Source organism: Macrotis lagotis, chromosome 8, assembly GCF_037893015.1.
Source record: "Macrotis lagotis isolate mMagLag1 chromosome 8, bilby.v1.9.chrom.fasta, whole genome shotgun sequence".
NCBI classification, from domain to species: domain Eukaryota; kingdom Metazoa; phylum Chordata; class Mammalia; order Peramelemorphia; family Peramelidae; genus Macrotis; species Macrotis lagotis.
In genome coordinates this window covers 149854400-149878341 of record NC_133665.1, presented here as the reverse complement: position 1 = coordinate 149878341, position 23942 = coordinate 149854400, and the positions used below count along the sequence as shown (strand labels likewise).

At 39.3% G+C, this 23942-nt stretch overlaps 1 protein-coding gene across 8 annotated transcripts in view; it reads left to right on the top strand.

Annotated features, from left to right (window-relative positions):
- The window catches only part of ITPR1 (inositol 1,4,5-trisphosphate receptor type 1), a 423734-nt gene that overhangs the window by 336849 nt on the left and 62943 nt on the right, over positions 1–23942 (top strand). For all 8 annotated transcript variants that reach the window (XM_074198681.1, XM_074198677.1, XM_074198678.1 and 5 more), the window contains 8 exons: positions 35–235; positions 2197–2307; positions 4544–4639; positions 7575–7697; positions 9019–9123; positions 11264–11456; positions 19724–19846; positions 23476–23651. In XM_074198681.1, the coding sequence (XP_074054782.1) occupies positions 35–235; positions 2197–2307; positions 4544–4639; positions 7575–7697; positions 9019–9123; positions 11264–11456; positions 19724–19846; positions 23476–23651 (1128 nt within the window). The remainder of the gene's footprint in view (positions 1–34; positions 236–2196; positions 2308–4543; positions 4640–7574; positions 7698–9018; positions 9124–11263; positions 11457–19723; positions 19847–23475; positions 23652–23942) is intronic.

Below are 23942 nucleotides of genomic sequence, written 5' to 3'. Positions count from 1 at the left end.
CTCTCTGTATTCCATTGAAAATGTCCAATTACAGAACTTCCTCCGTTGTCAAAACAATAAGACCAACTACAACTTGGTGTGTGAGACGCTTCAGTTTCTGGATTGCATTTGTGGGAGTACGACTGGAGGGCTTGGACTTCTTGGTCTCTATATAAATGAGAAGAATGTCGCCCTAATCAACCAGACCTTGGAGAGTCTAACTGAATACTGTCAAGGACCTTGCCATGAAAACCAGGTAACCCAGTGTTTATCCTCAAAAGAAGATGGAATCCATCTTTAATCAGAAATAGCAGCCCATCTATAATCAGAAGTAGCAGCACTGACCCTGAGTCAGACTTTACTCCAGAGGCTAAGCAAGATCTCTGGAAGCATCTTTCTTTGGTTTGTGGAGTAGTCTGTCTTTTTCTAGGAGTTGACAAATATTAATAGTGACTTATTACTCCTGGAAATTTTGACAACATGAGGCTTTGGAAACTTAGTCTTCTTTGTAAAAATTTTCCAGCTCTTTGCTAGTTTAAGGACCCTTTACCTAAGCATAAATGAAAACAAGTATTATCCCATTAGAACTTAACAGAGAACCAGCAATTTAAAACTAACTATACTGGACCCAGTCCTATGATGGGTGCTATGGCTATCAGGAGGTGGCCCCTCCCCCAAGATGCTTCAAATATCATAGCAGAGCTAACAGATACCTACAGACCCATGAAACAGAATGATGAAGGTGTAGCTAGGTGGCACAATAGATAAAGTGCCTACTTGAAGTCAGGAAGACCTAAGTTCAAATGTGGTATTTGATACTAACTATGGGACCCTGAGCAAATCTATGAACTATGATTATGATTATGATTATGATTATTATCATCATCATCATCATTCCTAGTATTATTAACTTATAATTAACTGATGCCTCAGTTTCCCTATCTATAAAATGGGATTAATAATAGCACCTATCTCCTTGTGTTGTAAGAATCAAATGTAAGACATGTTGCACAATCCCTAGCACATGTAAATGCTAGTTATTATTATTATTATTATTATTGCTTCTGATCATGTTAGGTTATATGGTTTAAACTAAAGTACTATCAAAATTCTGAAAATGGGCAAGATTGCTGCCCTTTGGAGTTAACTGAGGCAGAGATCATGGCAGAACTAAGTTTTGAGGTTTTCCCTGTATAGAAAAGTAGGACCCTTGATGACTTTTTTTCCAGTATGCTCTTCATAACTCATGTTTTGTGTACCTCCAAAAACAGGAAGCTATGGGATTCTGACTATGCTGAGTATTCAGGTGTCTTGGAAAGACTAGAATGATTCTAGTCACAATAACCATATTGCCATCAACAAAAGAAACCAGGAAAAGTTTTTTATATAAGGAGCTCTAAAACCCAATTCAAAATCTGGATGTGGGATGGGGAAGGGAGTTGAATTCTACAGAGTTTGCTTATGTGGATGGAAACAACTCAAGGGCCAGGAAACTGATTGCTATGGATTAAACTATATTTTATTAAATGTGAAAATGAAGGGAAAACATTTGAAAAGGAGTTTCCATTCCTTAGTATTTTCTGAGACATAATTAAATGAAAATGAACCCTCAATAAAACAGTGTTATAAGACTGGCAGCAGGAAGGAATTTTACTATCATTTCAGAATTTCATTTCTACAGCCCAGACAGAACAAAGCAAAAACCTACACAGGGGATGAAAGTCATCAACAATTTTTTTGGAATCATGATATATTGTTATTGGAATGGCAGCTCTCATGTTTGGTAACTCCTTTAAACTCTAAGAGTAACTACGGTGCATGAAAAACAAGTTTTCTAATGACATTGAAGCATACCTTTTGTGGGTGAGATTATAGAGGACCAATAATCCAGTTTCAGTAAGAAAGTTTTCTGAACTATTGAAGTTGGACATGACCATTCTATCATTTACAGCACTAAGGGACTTTCCTGAGACTCTTTTGTACATCATTCAACTGTTTACTGTTAATTCTGAAACTAGAGATCTTCATCTGTCTTATTTTTTTTTACCACTTTCTCACGGAAAATTTGCAACTCCCCCCCAGAAACATTATTGGGGAGAGGGGGGGGGAAATGATGACTGTCCATTTTGGTTAGGGGTGGCATTGTGTCAAAATAACAGTTTTGTTTATTGACCTTTTTACATTTGATGTATAATTTGTGTGTGTGTGTGTTCTCAGAACTGCATAGCTACTCATGAATCCAACGGCATTGACATAATCACAGCTTTAATCCTGAATGACATCAACCCTTTGGGAAAGAAGAGAATGGATCTTGTATTGGAGTTGAAGGCAAGTTTTAATTGCACAATGAAAGAGAGAGGGAGCTGGGGAGATACTGTGTTCTGCCTGAACGTAGGTGGTCGTCTTCCATGAAAACAAATGGATAAATTAATTTAGAGATCAAAATAGGAAGTCTGAGTAAGATGCAATATTTCCATGCATAATGACCTTCCACCTGGACACCCCTTGCTCTGTCCCATGGTGTGACTTTACTGTGTAAAGCAGAAACACCATTTTAATTGTCATTCTAGAACCAAAAACATTACTTCTGAAAGCCTCAATCTAAAACAATGGAAATTCCATTCTTGTGATGGTATCTGCTATTTTTCCCCCCTTGCTTGGTCAGTGGAGAGGTAATATACATCAGGCTATTGGGAAATGGGGAAAGGACAGGTGCTTCAGGTTGGCAAAGACATGCTCTGAGTCATCTATATTTTTTAATATTTTATACAAAGCTTAGACACAATTGATTAATAAATGTCTTAAAATCATGACAGTCATAGCATAATAATCAGGTTTGTGAAGAGTTTCCCTAGATTTGCCACAGATGGTTTTCACTAAATGAGAGATCTCAATCTATAAAGTGACATTTTGGTCAACTAATGTAGCAAATGGTCCTGGCATGACTCCGATGGGGAGCATTACTACTTCACCTCTTAGGTATCTGAGAGAAGGGCAGTGGTCTCTACTGTATTTAGCAGCTGGCAAAACTTTCTGAAGGAGAGGGATGTCAGTGTTTCAGGGATGTCTTGATATCTTTGAGAATTGAACTTGAAAATCAACTTAACAAATTACATTTTTTAATCAATGATTAAAAAAAACACCTCCTTCTTGGGCATATTTCCTATGTAATTCTTTTCCATATTCAGGGTGTGTTATAATTTGTCCCTGTCTTCCCATCACTGATTCCCGGGACTTTTTAATTATCCTGAGCAGTCCTAAAGTCTCTGTGAAACATGGCAGAGAAACTGGCCTCCCTCTCTAGTAGAAGGATGTCATGGGAAAGACAGGTCGTTAGTAAAGGGTTTGACACAGATATCTCCTTAGGAGTGGTAAGGTCCTGCTTGTTTTCCTTTAACTTTAGTTTTTAAAAGAATAATTGGAAGCAGCAGTTGACAATTTTTAAAATATAATTTTAGAATGGCTATTTTTTTTCCTTTTGGTCTTCCTTCCTAATTAGACAAATTGTATTAAAAATTAGCCTGAGTTAAGCAGCAGATTATTACTCCTCAGTTTCCTATTTGCCATTTATCAACTGTGTGAACTTCAAGCAGCTAAAATTAATTGAGGATTTGATGTACCCACTAGTCAGCATTCAGGGGGGTTTGCTTATAACAAAGTGAGTTTACCTATTAGAGAGCAGTGTGCACTCCCCCCTGTCCCCACTCCCCACCAAGGGAAAGGTCACCATTTGGCAGAACAGCCAATTGTTTATACGGGCATGACCTTTTGCTCAACTAGAACAGCTTTGGGTGCTATCTTGTAAGAGACTAAAATCAGTTGTAAAAATTAGTATAAAACTGGGCTCTTAATTTAGGACAAACAATAAGAAATCTAGTAAGGTAGGCAAATAATGAATTTAAATCCATTGGGAAATCTGACTCTTTTTTTCTTGTTGATTTTGATTATAGCATGGCCATTAGAGTATTAATGATTAGAATAACAAATAATAAATGATTGACATTTACATAGGGCTTAAAGTTGGCAAATCCTTCCCAGCCTTTGTCATATTTGAACCCTGCAGCAAACCCTGTGAGATAGTGCTACAAGTATGACTCTCCCCATTTTACAGACAATCTGGGAAGAGTTGATGACAATACTTTAATGAAGTGACTATTTTTTGTTGATTATCTGTTGAGGTCACTCCCCTAGAAATGGATGTAGTTGAATGTCCCAGTGTGTGGTATCAAAGATAAGTTGTCTTCACATCCACTTTTAAATTCTCTTCTTAGGTGGAGCTTCTTTTACATCAGGGTATTGAGAAATGAGACCAAAAACTTATGCAGAACCTTGGCCCAGATAGGACCTGTATGCCCTCGCTGTATGTTTGTATGGGCTGTGAGTCATGTGGACCCAGGTGAACATGAGCCTGGCCATGTAGTAGAAAGATCAGCCCATGGCATCATCTTCATGGAGTGACATAAGTAGTGCTATGCCTGCCCATTTAACTATGATGCTAATCTAAAGGATGGCCTTTTACTAGTCATTGATTCACTTTTTTTTTCCTTCTTTTTTCTTCAACTAGAACAATGCATCGAAATTGCTCCTGGCAATCATGGAAAGCCGCCATGACAGTGAAAATGCTGAAAGGATATTATACAACATGAGACCAAAGGAATTGGTAAGCATGGCTTATGTTTTACTTGTACTACTGATCCTGCCTGCTGATTTAACTCATTGTGTGAACCCCTAGCAGTCATCTACTCACGTCCACTCACAATGTGCTTTTCATTTCCCCATCTCTGCACCTTTGCTCACTTCCTTGAAAGGTCTGTCTATTGAGATCCTGCCTTCAGTGCTTGAACTGAGCCAAGATCTCATTCATATCAGTCTCAACAATGCAGATGGTGACCCACTCATGCTTGTTTGTCTTGTATGTCTGTATTGGTGTCCTTCTGGTGGGACCTTTCTCTGGGACTCTTCGTGTTGCATGGATGCCAGTAGTGTCCACAAATTATTCATCAATTATTGCCAGTTTTTGCTACATGACTGATCCACCTTCTCTTATGATCATATTTTTCTCTGCTGATATTCTTTCTGCTACTTCTCTCTTTTTTTTGGCTCTCAGTACAGTGTGTTCAGACCCATTCAATCCTCTTAAGGATCCTTTGAATGATCTGCACCTTGAAGGTCCTACACATAATTTAAGATCCAGTTCTGGTATCATCTTCTCCATGAAGCCTTCCTTGATTCCCCTCATACCCAAACCCAACATGACCCTTCTGTTGGCATTTACTTCCTATCTCAAATACTCAGTAGTTTCATTTGATATGATATTTATTTATGTATATGTCTCATCTCCCCATTAGATGGCAAATTCTGTCTCAACAGTCTTTGTCTTACTTAATAAATGCTGAATTTGAATTTGACTAAGGGAAGATTCCTTTAAGAGGCAGCTAAATGGTGTAGGGAATAGAGCACTGGCCTAGGAGTCAGGAGGATGGGAGTTGGAATGTGGCCTCAAATACTTGACACTAACTATCTGTGTGACTTTGGGCAAGTCATTCAGGGCCATCTCTAGTCATCCTTATTCATATCTGTGCACTGGACCCACATGGCTCTGAAGGAGAAAGCACAGCCCACAACCACCCCCACTCAAATCCAATTTCCATACTTGTCATAGCATCACCTCCCTGTTGTCATGATCTTCTTTCAGAATGAAAGACAAACATTATTGGAAATACTCAGATTCTTAGACTTTCAGGAAAGCCATCACACACACACACACACAAAATGTTTTAGTCCACTGTCTTGGACAAAGAATATAAAATATCTTATTGTCACGAAGGGAGTCTGCCACCTCTCTTAGGGTCCCCTTCAGTAAGTTTAGTATAAAAACTCTTTATAATTCCCTTTTTCCTTATCTTGACCTGTGACAACATATAGAAGAATTCTGCAGTACTGAAAATTCTGTCTCCTGATTCTAAGACTCTTTATGTAACTGGTGGTGGTCTCCATCAGGTCTCTAGTGCCAGTAATAAGTTATCTTTATTATAAAGACAACGTGGTTCACAGGTATATTTTGAGGGCTAATGCAAACTACTTGCTGTGATTTCCAAGGAAGAAAAAAGGTCTCACCCAAATTTGGAGTTAACGTAGAAAACTGTGAGACTAACAAGAGTAGAATGAGCTGAGGACAGAATTTTGATGTGGAATCTTCACTGACCCACACTTGCCTTCTGACACCCCCACCCTGCCCTAATCTCTAAATAAACTATCATTGAAAATTAAAGTAATAAATGAGAGCTGAAAGATAGCTCAGCAGTGTCTTCTAAGCAACCCCCTCATTTAACATAGGCAGAAACTGAGACTAGAGGGCTCCATGACCTGTCCAAGGTTGCATAGGTAGAAAGTGCAGAGTCAAGATATAAGTTCTAGTCTTCTGACTCTAGGTTGAGCACGTCAACCCACCCCAGAAGATTATTCTTCATGCTTTGCCTTTGAAAGTGTCGCTAATTTGCTTGTAGTTCTACCCTGCTACTCCTGATATCACCCTCAGCTCTCTGAGGTCATAGTGGAATGGCATAAACCCTCAGAAAGAAGTGCTCTCAAAATTTAGGCAAATGATTTTTAAACCCTTTTTTATAATGCCATTTTATAATGGCAAGATGAAAGGGCAAGGCACAGAAGACATTATCTTAAGAAGGTCTTAATCTTAAGAAGGGGGACTTGTGCCATCCCCACTTCCCTATGGGCCAACAAGAAAGTCCACATAATCTCCTGGCATTTGTCCTCAACTTGTTTCATAGATATATAGATATAGCTATAGATATGTATATCTATATATCTATATCTATCTATATAGATATAGATATCATAAATAAAAAGTGCCATAATGGAAAGGGTGGTATGTGAGCCCCTGGTTGCCAGTTGCCCCCTTGTGGTTAGAGAATGCCAGTCCTTGATATAAAGTTCATAAGAAATATCTGGCCTTTTTATTAAACTCCCAATTATCTATAACTCAGGTAACCAGACAACTCAAATATTCATAACCCTTGAAGAAGAGGGGGTATGTTCTCCTAGTTGCAATCAAAAATCAGATTTAACTAATAAATGAATTGATAAGATGAATTGACTTTTTTAAAAAATATTTCCAGACTGTCCTAGAATCAGTAGAAATTTAGTCCATTCTCCATGTTCTATCTCCAATTTCTATGTTTGGATACAGAATTATTTTGTTTTTTATAATGAAGACAGCAAGGTACTTCTGTCTTCTGAAACCTTAAAAATTAATATTCAGTACACTTTTTCTTTAGTTATGTTGTGTTCTAATTATTTAAACATAAATAATATATTTAGGAAAAGTGTATGATAACTCATAGTAGACTAGAAGATCATTTAACTAAAATATCCATTATTTAACATATTGAGGGAAATGGAAGTTTATTTTTACCCTAGGATATCTAAAATTGGATTGATTTGATTGATTAAGTTTATTGAACTGAATTGACTAAAATACAGACTATAACAAAGGGTCTGTTTACCCCTATAGTCAGTGTGAGATAGGCCCACATTTTCTCCAAGCAGAAATTTTATTTTCTTGCCCTGACCTCTAGGTGGAAGTTATCAAGAAGGCATACATGCAAGGAGAAGTGGAATTTGAGGATGGAGAAAATGGTGAGGATGTGGCTGCTTCTCCGAGGAATGTGGGCCACAATATCTACATTCTAGCCCATCAGGTAGGATGGTCCACCCATTGGTATCTTTCCTCTGGTATCACCTCTCTGATGTCATAGTCTTCTTTGAAAATGAAGGACAAGCATTCACCCACTCTTTCTCTTGCAAGGGCAAGCTTCTATAAAAAATGACTGAAAAGAGGCCTGTCTTGTTTCATTGTCTTGTTGGGATCCTGGCCTTTGAATCCATTTTAGCAAGTTGACCAAATTTGCTGACTTCTGAGGTTCAGAATTCCATTTTTCCCATTTTCTGCTATAGTATCTCATCCCCTTCATAAGAAAATAAATTCTTGTATCCTTAAAGACATTTAACACCAAGAAACTTCCCTTTCTCTTTTTTTCCCAGGCATCTATCGGCTAGATTTTCTAAAAGTAAATTGATGTGATCATTTCTTAATTATCTAAAGAAATAACTCTAAATTCTTGATTCTATTTGGAGTTCCTTGACCTTCAGACTTTTGCCTTTGCACTCGTTTTAGTGGCAAAGAATACTCTGTCCCTCAGCAACAAGGAAGCCCATTTCCCAACCGTGTTCCCAGGTTTGTGTTTGATTTTTAAGACAGCCTTCCCGAATGTTGGCATATCTGCATTCTGTTCTGAAATACTTTCTCCATCTCTGATGAGCATCGCCCACAAGTGTGCCTGTTGGATAATTACTTTTCCCTTCCCTTTCACCTGAGTAATCCAATTAGACTTGTTATCCCAAGGTATTGGCATTGCTTGTGGTTCCTAGGATAGAAGATAACGACATGCACAGGCTGCTGGCAGCCCTTTAAATGATAGGCATATTTACAACAGGAACTTTTTTTTTTGCATATTGCTGGAGGTGAATAACAGACAATCAGGATTCTTATTTTTAAATGGAATTGAAAATATGAATGTCCCTCCAGGGAGCCAGACAGTGTCACCACTATTATAAAATGGCATTTCTCTAACACCAGTTCTCCCCCACCTCCTTGTTTACCAGCATCTAGCCATCCAAGGGAGTTTCAGAAATGTTTAGATTAGAAGCCGATCCAAGAGGTTGTACTGGAAATTCTTTCCTCTGTCTGGCTAAATAAGACAGGGGCAAAGTAGGACTCGGCATAGGCAAAAGTGTTCTGTACCCTGTTCTGATTGATTCCCAAAATAAACTTTGTGTACATAGCACCTCGTCGAAATATAACAAGTCTCCCATCACCTTTGCCCTCCTGCTAACAACTTGGCTGGTTATTATGTATTCTTCATACTAAAATTTGAAATGAGTATGTGTGTTCCTGTTATAAAGAGAAATTGGGTCTCTTCTATTCCTTCCCTCTGCCCCCCCCCCATTCTTGTCTTCCAGTTGGCTCGGCATAACAAAGAACTTCAGAACATGTTGAAACCCGGAGGTCAAGTAGAAGGAGATGAGGCTCTAGAATTCTATGCCAAACACACAGCACAAATTGAGGTAAAAAAAAAAAAACAGTGAGCTCAAAGTGGTTTTAATTAAAGGACATTCTTAAAGAACCATAGGTTGTTTGAGCCAGAAGAAGATCTAGAAATCAGATGGTCCATCCCCTCCCCTTTTATAGATGAGGAAACTATGGACAGGGTCACACAACTTGTTAATAGTAGAGTTAGGAATCAAAAACCCCCAGTCCTCTGAATCTTAGCCTTATGGTCTTTCCCTTACCATATTATTCCTTTCAAGAGTCTTTTAAAAGTCACCTGCTTCCCTAACAAGTCAAAGAATTATTAGTCAGTCTTTGATCATGAGAAAAAAATCCCAGAGAACCTAGAAAAAAAATACCTTCTCACTGTTAGAGCAAATATTTGAACTATCCAACCAACGGTCAAAACCAATGGTCAAAAATATCCTTGGGTGACCCCTGGGACCTCTTCCAAAATTGAATAGTTTTGTTGACTCTTTAACCAAACCTTGTAACTATGTTGACTGGTCAAATCAATCTTGTGTCAAATAGCTATTAAATGATCTTAAGACCCATGATTGTATGAGTCTGTGACTGGTGGGTCTGGTGCTCTGGAATGTGACTGAGATGATTGCCTTAAGCACAATAGAATCCTCAACTGTTAGAGTTAGAAGAGACCTTAGAGCTAGATGGTTCCACCCAGCCCTTTCATTCCCAGATCAAGAACAAGGAAAGAAGAAACAAGATGCTAAAATGACAAAGCTGGCAGCCAGATTCATCTTCTGGCATGTACTCTAGCCTCTGTCAAAGAACTCCACTTAAAAACACTATTAAAGCAAGTCAAGTGGGCAGTCACTTTCATTCATTTTGTTCTCCTGACTTCTAAGTATATGTGCTTAAATTTGAAAATATATTTTAGATTACAATACTGCAATCCAGTATTAAGGATCAGAACTAGAAATAGTTTAAGATATTAAAAGCAATCCTTGGACTCTGTTTCTGGAAACCTTGGGCTCTGATAAGAGAATTTCTTCCATTATCTTATGCAGACTGACCATCTCCATATCATACCTCCTAGAGTGCACCCTACTCTCCCTTTCTACCTTCCCTCCTACCCCTCAATGCCTCTTAAATTGTTGCCTCTTTAAGGGCAGGAACTGTTTTGGGTGCTCATATTTGTATGAAGTCCAGTCCATGGTACATAAAAAAACATTTAATGAATCCTATATTCATCTGAAAGAATTTGATCATTGCTAATGTTTCAGTGAAGGAGATGAGTGCAGAATATAAGCTCCTTGCAGACAGGAATAATGATCTTTTTTGTGTGTCCTCAGCACTTAGCACAGGACCTTGCACATAATTGTTGACCTAATAAATGCCAGAGGTTTAATTGATAGCCCCTTTGCATTTGGCCCTGGTTAGACTCTTCTGGATATCACATTTTAGGAAGGACATTGAGACATGCTGAATGCTGTCTGGGAGTAGGCAGCTGGGATGATGAGAAGACTGGCAACAATGATGGATAAGGATGTGTTGAAGGAAGTGGAGTTTTTAGCCTAGAAAAGATTTGGTTGGGTGGTGGGAGGTTATCTCTGTCTTCAAGTATCTGAAGGCTATTAGATTTCCTTGGTTTGTGTCCTGTGAAAGAACTGTGAGTGGTGGGTGGAAGTGAATTTTTGATTTGTTATAAATAAAATGTCCCAGTTATTAGTACTTTCCAAAAATGGAATAGTCCTTTGGAACTTGGCGAATTCACCGTCACTTGCAGTCTTCAAATGGAGTCCGGATGAGCATCTGCTATGCATATCCACTTTGAGCTGCAGAGCACTCAAGTCCCTTCCAATTCTAAGGTTCCAGGTTTCTTTGACATCAGGTGTTAGGCAACTCTCCTTCTTTTGGTATACCAGCCTCGTTTGAAAATGAATGCAAAGCAACATCTTAAATCATTGGGATAAAATAACAGGTATCAAGAGTGAAGGTTTGAGGTTTATAAAATCATAATATTATGGATTGTCCAGAAATATCTTTAGGTCAACCCTCCAAGGACTCAGAATAGCTTTAGACTATAAGGCCTTTTAGGGTCTTTTCTCTCTGCCCTCCTTAGCTCTTAATCCAAGGTTAGGAATAAATAAAACTTGACACTTGATCCTAAGCTATGATCTCATATATCTCTTCCAGATTGTCAGACTAGATCGCACAATGGAGCAAATAGTCTTCCCTGTGCCCAGCATATGTGAATTCCTTACCAAGGAGTCTAAACTGCGGATATATTACACCACTGAGAGGGATGAGCAAGGGAGTAAAATAAATGACTTTTTCTTGAGATCTGAAGACCTCTTCAATGAAATGAATTGGCAGAAGAAGCTGAGAGGTAGGTTAGAAACATTTGCACAAATGTGTCCTGCCCTGTGAGGTCATTGGTAAAATATTGACCCCGTTTTAATGAGGAAGCAAAGCTTCTCGGTGGTGAGATGACTTGCCCTCAAACACAGGAAATGTCTGAGACAGGATTCAGACCCGGCTCTCCTGGGCCTCGAGTCCAGTCCTCTTGCCTCTCTCGGGCTGTTTCAGTGGACAGAGAGGTCAGCCAGTTTATTTAGTTCCAACATTCCGGAAGGTGAAGCTGGCCTTGAAAATGTTCATCACCTAGGGCAGAAGGGTTGTGGTTCACCTCTGATTGCCATTAATACTCACCTGGGAGTTGTCTCCCTGACAATCTGGTGTTTAGAATCCTGGTCAGAATGTTCTAGAAATATTGTCATTATCCTTTATTTGTTGAAATTTGATTGTGAAGACTGTGAAGCTCAAAACCTGAGAGGGCATGAATGCATTTTACAAGATCTTACTTTTTAAAACTAAAAAAGGTACAAAAAGAATCCAGGCTCTTGGATTCACCAGACGAGGCTCTTGAGCAAGAAAATTAGGTGCCTTCATTTCTCATTTACTGGCACACCTGCTAGGGAGGTTGGGGTACCCCCCCACTCCCACCCCATGCAGGCGGCCGTGGCTATTGGGCTCCTGTAATGGTATCATTTTATAGGCCATGGAATTGTTTGCCACATTAGATGTGTCAGAGCTAATGAGTGAGTCCCGTTTGAAATGCCTGGCTATCAGATGGAAATTACATGTTTAAAACACTTTTATAGGGGCTTTCCCAGAGGGCTGCTCAGCTCGTGGTTTTCATTAGTTTTTTAATGTGGACCTTGAACGTTGACTGAGCACTTGGCACTGGCTTACATGACAGACTTGAAAGAATTAGGCTGTGTTTGTATCTCGTAGTCTGCTACTGAGTTTTTTATTGGAAAACTCTGGTCAAGATTCCAGGGTCAATTTGATTTTTTGTCTTTAGGTTCTTTTGGTTTTCCTCCTTTCTATAATAGGTCCAGGTGGGAAATGGGGTGAAAAAGGAAATCATGGGTGTTTTGGGATATTCTTTGGGCTCTCCAAAGTCCAGCTCACAGGTCATCTCCTCCTGCAAGGGCCTTTTCCCAATGTTCTCACCTCTGACCCCTATCCTTTGTATTCCCTATGTAAATAGTTTATATTTACTTATTTATCCCTGTGTGGTCCACCCTGGGCAAGCTCTTGGAAGGCACAGCCTTTGTTATTGAAGCCATAGTATCTTGTTCATGGCAAAAATTTCATATTCACATGACTTGCTGAATGGAATCTCTTCAAGGCTGATATGTCCGACTATATTTGTCTCAAAATAATAGTCCTTGGATCATAGATTTAGGGTTGAGACTAGAGGTCTTAATCTAACCCTCTCATATTTACCTCATTTTATAGATGAGGGAACTGAGGCTCAGAGAAAAAAGTGTCAGAGATAAAGAGATCTGAAATTTGTTGCTCCAGGTTCAGTGTTCTTTCTTGGGGATCAGTGTCCTCTCTGCCTCCTCCTTCCCTCGTTCAACTCCTTCCATCTTCTGAGCAGCAGATGGATGAGGCAAAGCAATTAGACTCATCTTCCTACCTCAGAACTGACCTTAGCTTCTTGTGGTATTTTAACATGATCCTTGGAGAGATCTGTGGTCTCATTAGCATCCATGTTCCTTCCATTGGTCTAAATCACAAGTCCCTGCCTTCTCACCTTTCTCTAGAGGATGTGGCAGGTGCTCTGAAGCTCTTCCTCCAGATCTACGAACATTTCCTGGATATCAGCTATCTCTCATCCTCTCATCTATGACTGCCCCACCTCCCCCAGCCAAACATTTCCTGATTTCCTCTTATACCATGTCATGAGCACATAGCATCCTCTGTCATAGGCCACGTCCTACTTCTGCCTACCATGTGTCCCTCCAATGACCATCAGTTCATGCCAAGAGCTTGGTAGTAATAGCTGTCGCTTCATGGTTGTCAGAGCCCTTTCCTCACAGCAATCCTGTGGTAGGTGAGGAGTAGGAGGATTAGTATCCCATTTGTTTTTTAGGTAACTGAGATGTTGAGAAGTTCAGTGACTCCTCCATAAAAACTAATCTAGTCAGAGGCCAGGGTAGAGACCATTTCTAATGACTCCAGGTCCATTCACTTTCTACCACATAATATTGTATCTCTCTGAATCAGATTTGTTATAAATTTCAGTATGGTTCTACAGATAGATCTTTATAAGTATCTACTTCACAAGGCTTCTGCAAAGCTCAAAAAGATAATATTTGTACATTATAGCTTGTTTATATTTTGTTTTATATTTTGCATGTTGTTATTATCTGTATATTCTGCCTCTGTTAGAAAGACATAAAAAAATACTTTTTGGAGGAGGCACAGTTTTCCTCCTTGATGTCAACCTCAAATGATAGAGATATCCTGCAAGAAGAAGCAACTAGATGGTGCAGTGGTTAGAACTTTGGACAGGGAATCAGGAAGACTAAAGTTTGGTCCCCCTGCACTCATTAGTTGTGTCATCCTGGGCAAGTCACTTGACCTCTGCCTCAGTTTCCTCATCTGTAAAATGAGGATTGTAACAGCACCTATCTACTAGCATTGTTATGTGGTTCAAATGAGATAATGTTTGTAAAAAGAGTATACTGATCTTATAATGCTAAAATTCTATTGTTGCTATTATTAATAGATGTCGGTTTCCTCTATAACCTATTATGATTTGGTCCTCTATTCCCATGTTAGTCATTTGTGAGTTATCATGGTAAAGCATCTCATTTGATTGTCACACCAACCTTATGAAGCATCCTCATCAGATATTAACAAATATTTATGAATGTGACAGCTCAGGGACTTAGTAGAGAACTTGCTAGCTTTGGAGTTGATGAGTTCAAATCCTGCCTCAAATACCTCCTCAATAACCCTGGACTGATTAATTGAGACTAATCAGCCTCAGTGGCAGCCCCTGGAAAGTAAAGGAGTTTGTCTGATGGGGAGTCTTGTCCATTTGGAATCTTATGGTCCTATGTTTCCCATTGCACTCCAGCCAAATACTTTCTCCTGACATCATCCTTTTTCAATCTCTTTTGGGAAGAAAAAAAATCCGTTTCCTTTGTGCTTAAGCTCAGCTACTGGTTGCCAACTGCATGATTTTAATTGGCTTCAAGACTATCTCCTGGTGAGAAAGAGGAAAATTGTGATTAATGACTTTGAATTAAACATGAATTTGCATGTTTGTGTGGGGAGGGAAGAAATCTATTCATTAGGAAAAAATCTTTTTTATTTTAATTGTATTTCCATCAGTAGCCACTTTTCCTAATAATAAACCTGTGGAAAACTTATTCCTAGCTCATTTAAGTAACAGTTTTCCAGAAGGCAATACAATTCGGCTTGCTGATTACAAAGTTTGGATTCACATATTTTGGGACAGCCTTTTGGAAGTTTCCCTGGCTATTTTGACCCCTCATACCCTTAAGAATCTTCTAACTTGAATCATATTTATTTCAAAAACTCTTAGTATTAAGGCTGGAAGAATCCTTAGAGGTGTGTTATTTTACAGATGGGGGAAACCAAGGTACAGAGGGATTGGGGGACTACCTCAGGCTGAAGGAGGCATGAAGACAGAGATCTGGGATCCAAACATAGACCATCCACTTACTCCAATAGCAGCATTTTTTTCCATTGTAGGTCTCATGCCCCTGGTAATCACCACAAGGGCTTTGGGCATCAGCATTCCTCATCTTCATCTTCCCAGTACTTAACAAGATTGGAGTAGAATCGTGTAATAGCTCTTTATCTCTTCCCTGATCCCACCACAATCACCAACTGCTTACCCTTCTCCACTAGCTCAGCTCCATGTGCCCAGGATAGGGCACATTTACAAATAGAGAGAGAGTCATTTTATTTGTGAGTTGTGTCCAACGTAACAAGCATTGATTGATAACTATCTGTGGGGTTGAATTTATGAAGTGGTTGCTCTGTGCAAAGCAATTCAGATCCTGAGTTGATAGATGCCTATCTCCCAGGATTATTATGAAGATCAAATGAAAGAAAGTTTGTAAAGCAGTTAACACATTACCAGCACACGGGAAACACCAAAAAAAATGCTATAATTGTGAGAGAGATAAAGATAAAAATTGCAGTGTCCCCATTGAGTGTCTAGTCTAATGGGGGATTGACATGTTTGTACAGATCTATTAAACTAGTTAGAAGATGATTAAATGCATAAAAGAAGTAACCCTAACTCAAAGGATCAGCTACAGAGGAAATATTTTTGACTACATCTTCTATTTTAAACAATTAAATCCTCCATACTAAGAGCATTTCTGTTAGGCTCACAGTGATAGGTGATAGAAACACAAACCAACTCTTCCAGGTTCACAAAGTGCTCAAAAAATAGAGAAATCATGACTGAAATACCTGAAAAAAGCAAGCAAAAAGCAACCCATTGTTGTTCATCTGAAATAATATAATTCATTAACAGGTTTATAGATTGCCCAGCATTCCATAAGCAGAATGTTATTACCTGGATGTCCATCATCACGTCTGATGGTGAAGACATGCCTGCTAAGAAACCAGTAGTAGATTGGCATTTGAGAGAGACAGAAAAATCTCATGCTGTACTTTAAAAACAAAAGCAAAAAAAAAAAAAAAAGACTCTCATTTTAACAGTTTGCACCTTCGCTTCTCTCTCCCTGCCCTTGTGGTCACGGCTAGATGAGACATGTTTTCTTGTTCTAGGGCAAAATGCCATCAGCAATGCCAGTTTTATTTTCCCCGGGGCAAATAATTCCTCCTTTTGAGATCCTCCCTCACCCTCTTGCCCCAACAGCAGTAAATTTAAAGATTTTCAACTGAATTGATAGAGTAAATCTTTAACTTGAGCTTGGCATTGTTCGGGGAAGAGTGACTGTCTAGCACGTCCGCTCCTTATGTCTGAGGGTGACTAATCATTTGTCACCACCTCCAAGCACTGGTCCCATTTGAACTACTGGCCTTGGTAGACAATGTCATCTGCTCCTCCTTCACAAGACCTTGCACATTTTTTCAGCTCAAGTGAAAAAGCCAACAGAATTTTAAACTCCCTCTGACTGTTTAATTATGACATAACTTCATTATTGGGAGGAAGCTTTGGAAGACGTGGCCTTCTTTCTCTGGTCTGAATAGCAAGCCATTTGATTTGTTCCTGGCTGCTGTTCTAAACTAAATGATCATTCCATTGAAGAAAATATGATTGAGTTCTGCTCCCATACATCCTTTATCCATATACAGAGGAGGAAAATGAATGAAAATGTATTTTGGAAATGTTGCTTCTGGCATCATCAGAGAGACTGATGTTCTTAACAACTCTATTTTTATGTAGCAACGTAAACAATACCATTTAAACACATGTCCCTAAAGAAAATAGACGAGGGTATTGTGATTAAAAAATGTATTCAAAAACACAGCATAGTAAAATAGAAAGAGCACTGGGTTCAGAGATCAAAGATCTGGATTCTGATCCTGACTCTGCTCCTAGCTCCTCTGTGCCTCAGTTTCCTCATCTTTCACATAAGGGGGTTAGATTGGCTTCAACTCTGTTGCTATATAGAGAATTTCTGCATGGGAACTTTTCTACATGGATGCAATGACAGTTCTCTAGGATATCAAGGCTTGCCAATCACTGAGAAACTAAACAACCTTGTGAGGTGGGTAGTACAAATTGTCATTTGGCACATTCTCTCAAATGGAAAAAAATGAGACTCTCTGAGGTTATGTGTCTTGCCCAGGAGCACATCTCCTGACTCTGACTCCAGCCCCTTAATTAAAGTGCTGAAGGTAACAGGAACCATCTTCTAAGATTGTCAGATTTTCCCTCAGTGTTTTGCAGACTGCAAATCAATGTCTCAGAGGATAACTTGAAAAAACATCAAGCCTTCTTCATTAGGAGTTATAATGAACCTCATCCTAAACCCGTTATCTGTCTTTGTATGACATGTGAAAGGAGATACATCTCATTCTGCCTCCACTGTCAAATCCAGAGCATGAGATATTCCAGGGCAATGGAGTGACCCCCCCCCCCACAGTTGACCAGGCACTTAAGAAACTTGAGTTTAGCACTTCAGACTATCAATTCTTCATGCTTTCCCTCCAGATGGGAATCCTTTCTACAGTACCCCCAACCAAATGATCATCCATCTTCTGCTTGGTTTGATACTACTAGTGATGAAGGGAACTCATCCCTTCTCATGGCAGCCTGGTCTATTTGTAAATCACAGTCTGTTACAATTTGAATTAAAATCCATCTCCTTATACATTTCCTTAATCCTGAACTTCCTTTTGGAAGCAGCACCTATCACGCATCATCTATCGCCAAGACAGCCTTCATGTTCTTGAAGTGCTTCACCCCGTTCTTCTCCCTTGTTATGTTTATTCAAGATTGCCAACATCACCTTTGGGAAAAAAGCCTCTGGAATTCCAAAGGTATTCCAAAAATGGTCTAACAAATTTAGGATATATAGTGGAACAGTGAGTGACATTGTGGCTAGAGAACTGGGCTTGATGGTGGACCTGGATTCCAATTTTGTTTTATATATTTCCTCATTCTGTGTCCTTTGGTGGATCATTTTATCTCTCATCCCCAGTTTCCTTTTGGGTAAAAGGGGGATAATAGAAGCCCTTACCTCCCCAGATTGTTGTGGGGATCAAGTGGAAAAATTTGTTAAAGTGCTTCATGAAACTTAAAGCTCTTTATCAATATTGGTTATTTAATATAGGTCATTTATTTCCGTTAATTCAGCTAGAGACCACATTCACTTTTTGCCCCCTTTGTTAAATCACAGTTATTTCATATTGTTTACTGTGCTCTATTAAACTATTCTCCTCACAAAACTTTTACAAGTGAATTTCTGTCAGACTCAAACTTGTGGAACCTACTTTTTAAAATAATTTTAGGTTCTCCCAGTTAAATTTCATTTTTTTGATTTGGGCCCATCATTCCAGTCTTTTGCTCAATCTGAATTTTGATTCTGTCATCCAGCATGAGTAACTAATATGTTGACATCCCTTTGTAGCAGCTTCATTCAGTCAACTAATATCAATTTTAAGCAGAATGGGGCCAAGTTCAAAGACCACTGATACTGCACTAAAGACCTCTTTCTTTTGTGTTGATATTAAGTCACAGTATTATTTTCTGTTAAATTTATTCAGCTAACAACTAGTACCTAGTCATACTGCTGTCCAGTTTACTTTTCACTGTCTTTTGAGTAACAAGTATAGCACAAAAGATTATGTAAAGTTTTGCTAAATCCAGATATATTTTGTGTGTAAAATTCTATTGGCCTATCAGCTCAGTTAAAATTCTTTTAGAATGGGAAATGAGATTAATTTGGGAATGAATTATTTGTTATTACAAAAAATGAGTAGTTTTTTTCTAAATTCTCAGGAACTGTTGATTAATCTTTTCTCAAAGTTATCCAAAGACAGGCATAAAGTTTAGTGGTCTGTGGTTTCTAGATCCTACCCTATTCAGGGGAAGAAAAAAAAAGAATTAGGTGCTGCTGCTGCTTCTGCTACTAATAACTACATTGGTTCGGATTGATTATCAAATGTTTGAGTCAAAATGAGGTTTATTTGTTAAATGCCTGTAGTCAAAAAATTGACTAAATGGACAACAAAGCAAAACTCTTGCCCTCAGAAAAACCATAGGGACTAGTCATGCAAAGGTTGACTAAAAATTTGACCTCTCAGTCTGAGACTAGCCCAACCAAGCCCATCTCTGAGCCCCCAGATTGCTCAAAGGTTGGTCTATTTCTTTGCTTGGTTTGAGAGTCCTAGAACCCTAGATTCCACTTATGAAGATCCCAACTCACTCGGCAACCCCAGATTTCTATTAAAGTCTTCTCAGATCTCTCTGCTGGGAGAGAATCCGATCCCATTTTGGACACTCAAACTCTACTTGCTTTCATCCCCTCCTCCCAGAACTCTCATCTCACTCCACCTTTCCTTCCAACCACACACACACACACACACACACACACACATACACACACACACACCACTTTCCCTATTCTCATTAGGTTTCAGATATCAATATATAATTAGTTTTTTTTTCCCTGAATCAACTTAAAAAGTAAAAAAAAAAAGTGATCATTTTCCAGGGTAAAAGTTGAAAAACCAAAAAAGTTCTCATCTATGTGAGGGGAGAGTAGGAGATGAAGCAGCTCCTGGCTTTTTTGAGGGAACATTCCCACAATGACAGTGACCTTCTCTTTCTCTTCACAGCTCAGCCAGTACTGTACTGGTGTTCTCGGAACATGTCCTTCTGGAGCAGCATTTCTTTTAACCTGGCCGTCCTGATGAATCTGCTGGTTGCATTTTTCTACCCATTTAAAGGAGTCCGAGGAGGTATCAGCATTTTTTTACTGGGAAGGAAAACACTAAAACCAAATAGAAGGAATATAACCTGGGTTTTGAATGCAATTTTCCCAGCTAAATTTGCATATACTGTTTTGATAATCCTGCTTTATATAGTATTAAGGCAGATGAAATTGTGAATTTTTCCACCAGTATTCATTATAAAGGTATCTTATAATGAAATATATTTGTAATTTGTAGTTGGAATGATGAAAAATTTACATAATTGTTCATTAGCCAAAATGATGTAAGAACTGAGGTTTTTAGCCATTTTTGTGTGCCCTAAACCCCTTAGCAGTCTGGTGAAGTCTGTGGACCCTTTCTCAGAATAATGGCTATGAATGCACAAACTAAAATACATAGAATTAAAAGGAAACATCGAAAGACAATTATCAGGGGCAGCTAGGTGGCAAAGTGGATAGAGCACCGACCCTGGAGTCAGGAGGACCTGAGTTCAAATCTGGCCTCATTCATTTAAATAATTACCTAGCTGTGTGACCTTGGGCAAGTCACTTAACCCCAGTGCCTTTCAAACCACCCCCGCAAAAAAAGACAATTATCAAAATATTGAAGAAAAGAAGTTCATGGAACAGAGGTTATGAAGTCCCAGCCTAGAGACAAGGAAAGATAGAAGTTGAGAGCTAGCAGGGACCTTAGAGTTCCTCTAGACCAACACCCTCATTTTACAGAGGAGATCAAGGGTCAGTGAGGAGCTGTGACTTGGTGAAGCACATTTTCTTCATTAATGTCAGCAATTGGTCAAGTATAAACGTTTCCAGAGTTCTCCCACCATCATTCCTACTACTGTCCCATAGATGTCATTCATTTGAAGCCAAAGCATTGAACACAGCTGGAATATTACTTATTTAGGTCAGTTCATGAGTAATAATTGACACAGTGATTTTTAATGAATTTATATCTCACATTCCTTGTACCTTTTTCTCTCAATCTGTGAGAGAGATCCCAATGAGAAACTCCATCTGCTGATACAGATTGGCATTTGATCTTCAACTTTTTTATTTTGGAACATTGCTGAGAGGTTTAAATGACTTGCCCACGCATACACTGCCAAGATGTGGCCAAATCAAGACTTGAACCCGGGTCTTCCCGATTAGAGACCAACTCTATCCAGTACGCCACATCACCTCCTTATTTTAAAAAGACAAACAGTACATTTGTCCCTTTTAGATTTGGGGCCCCTTGGTTGCCTTAATGAAATTCTCAATACTTTACATTTCTGGGTTTCAGGTGTCTGATATCCTAAGTAGCAAGATTTCAGCTCCCCCCCTTTCCATATCTACTACAGCTTCCAAGGGAAGTGTTCTTTTCAGTTTAACTTCCACCCAAGTATTGTGACAGAGACCTCAGGTATAATGTCACTCTACCCATTTGTATTGAGCAATATGCAGTAAAGGCCTAGACAGATGGCACAACAAGTATACAGGAAAAGACTGAAAATCCAACTTATCTTGCTGGCAGAACCATACTTTAAACTCGGTAGCTTCACAGGGGAGGGCAGTTGAGCATATCATCTCATATGCGTGATAGACATGAGTGAAAAGCGATGAGAAAACATTTCCAAAGGAATGTAACTGGTACTTTTTCATAAATTAAAAACAACTTAGGAATTTGACCTTAAAATGTGTAGAAATCTACTTTTCTGGGTTTTGTTTAAGTGGCTGCTTAAATATCAGTGCAAAGGCAAATCATTTTTCTAAAGTTATATGGCATCAAGACACAATCTTGGCAGGAACAAAAGGCTGCAAAATTGTCTCTGAAAGGACTAATCAACTTACCTATTGAGAAGATGAACGGATATTCCTTTTAGTAAGTAGGTTAGCCAAGAGCTCGGTGTGATCATCAGAATGAGAAACAATCATGTTTGACCTTCAACCTCTAGGCAATCAACAGTTGGTCATAGCACTTTCTTTTATTATTTTATATATTTAACATTTTGGTTCACAGGAGTAAAAGATTTAAGGATCAACTCTGTTATTTCTAAAAGTCTGACTTTTTGGAGTGTTTCCTTTTAACTGACTCAATCAAAAGGCATTACATTGTCTTTGAAGGAACACATGATGATCGAACATCAGGGAGTAATAACCCACTGAAGGTTTGCTGGATCAAGATGTTGGCAGGGGTTATGCAAAGAGGATTGTTTAAAAACAGCTACAACCATCCATTCCCTCTTTTGTGAGAGTCTTCAGGGCATTGTCTCATACCTGTTTCTTAGGAGCTACATGGCTGCTAACTCTCCTTCAGACTCAGGCTAAATGAGATGAGTATGGCTCCAAATGAAGTTGCCTTGGTGGCCTCCAAGATGTTCCTTTCAGCCACTGCCCCCCCACCCGTCGCCTCTATATACAGCTTCCCAAATGTCCCTGCTCTGTCCAGATCATGTAAAGTGACCTCGTTAACTGCCCTGATGTCATTCGGTTTCCCACCCGTTGGGCAATGGAACAAGTCCCAGCCCAACTGCTGAGTTGGCCTTAAAAAGTCCTTTCTAAAAGTGACATTTCTTTCCGTTTATTTGAATGCTGATGAGTAACCTACGGTGTGATCTTTCAAAAGCATGAACCTTAGGCAACTGCAGATTTCTTTTGATTTTCAACTGAACCCATGGGCCTGCTGTGATGATTAAAGAAAGTGTAGTCCTATTTTTTACAGGGTTTCCCCTCCCCAAGTAGAAAGGCAGCAGGTTAAAGCATCATTAAAGAGGTGACCAGAAGACAACCCACTCCATTCTTTCCTCCTATGTGTTGACTTATCTCTTTCTTAAGAATTTGGGTGCATTCATTCTACCTTCTCTTATTTCTTTGGGCTCTGGTGTACATGGAGGGGGTTATATGACCTCAGCCATCCAGGGTCATTCACCCTGGGTTTTGTTGCAATTCTCAAACACCTGGGGGGAAGAGGTGGAGGAGAACCAATAGCTGAAGGATGCTGTGGCTCTTTGTGTGGTCAGGTGTTCAGTGAGTTGTGGGGGAGCTGCCACCTTGGTTGTCCAGCATCCCCTTTCTGTCTCATGGGTTATGCTGCAACAGGAATCACAGTTTTGAAGATGCAAGTCTTTTTTAACATAAGCAGCCTTTTCTTTGTAATGCTACTTGTTTATATCAGAAAGAAGCTCAAAATACAACATTTAAAGCACACTGTTGTTGGGGGAGGAAGGAGATTAAGAGACTAATATTTTTAGCCATGGCAGTTCACGTTATATAAGCAGATCATCTCATGCCAGAGATGACCAAAGATAGTGTAAGATCTCTGATGGACAGAGTAGCCTAACCAGAATATGGTTCTAAAGATGTTGACCTCCTTCCCTTTGAGAAATCTAATCTAGGCAATAAAATAATAAACTGTTTGCTTTTTTTCCCCCTCCATTTTATTCTTTTAATTAAAGGCTCATTTAGAAGTTTAGCCTTCAACACCACCTGCCCAGATTGTAAAGTGGAGATAAAATATTTCAACTTCCCATGTCTGGGGAGATGGAATTAAGGAAAACATAGCTCCCAGAATTTGTCTGTCCCCAGGTCAGACAAACCTGGGTCAGAAACCCAGAAATGGATCTGGGCCAGAAACATTGATCTGAAAAAGACCCGGCCCCTCTTTTGTTTTCCCAGGTACCCTTGAACCCCACTTATCAGGACTGCTGTGGACAGCCATGCTGATCTCCCTGGCCATAGTCATTGCTCTCCCGAAGCCCCATGGTATCCGAGCTCTAATTGCTTCCACCATTCTCCGCCTGATCTTTTCAGTCGGCTTGCAACCCACGTTGTTCCTTCTGGGTGCTTTCAATGTAAGTACAGAATGATTTCATTTGTTTCCCAGCACTTCACCTTACAGTTGAATTGCCTTTCTGTCCCTTAGGAATTTTTTTATCCGAATCCAAAAAGCAGAAAACCACAGATGAGGTGCTGTTGTAGTGGGAAGTCTGATCCCTTTCAGATGGCCTCAGTGCTGCAGTCCATGGAGTGACTCTCCCATTATGGTTCAGCATGATTATTTCTCACATCCCTTCGCTCCTCTCTATTTTCACTGCCACCACCTTAATACAGGCTGTCAGTACCACTTGGTTGGACAATTCTGA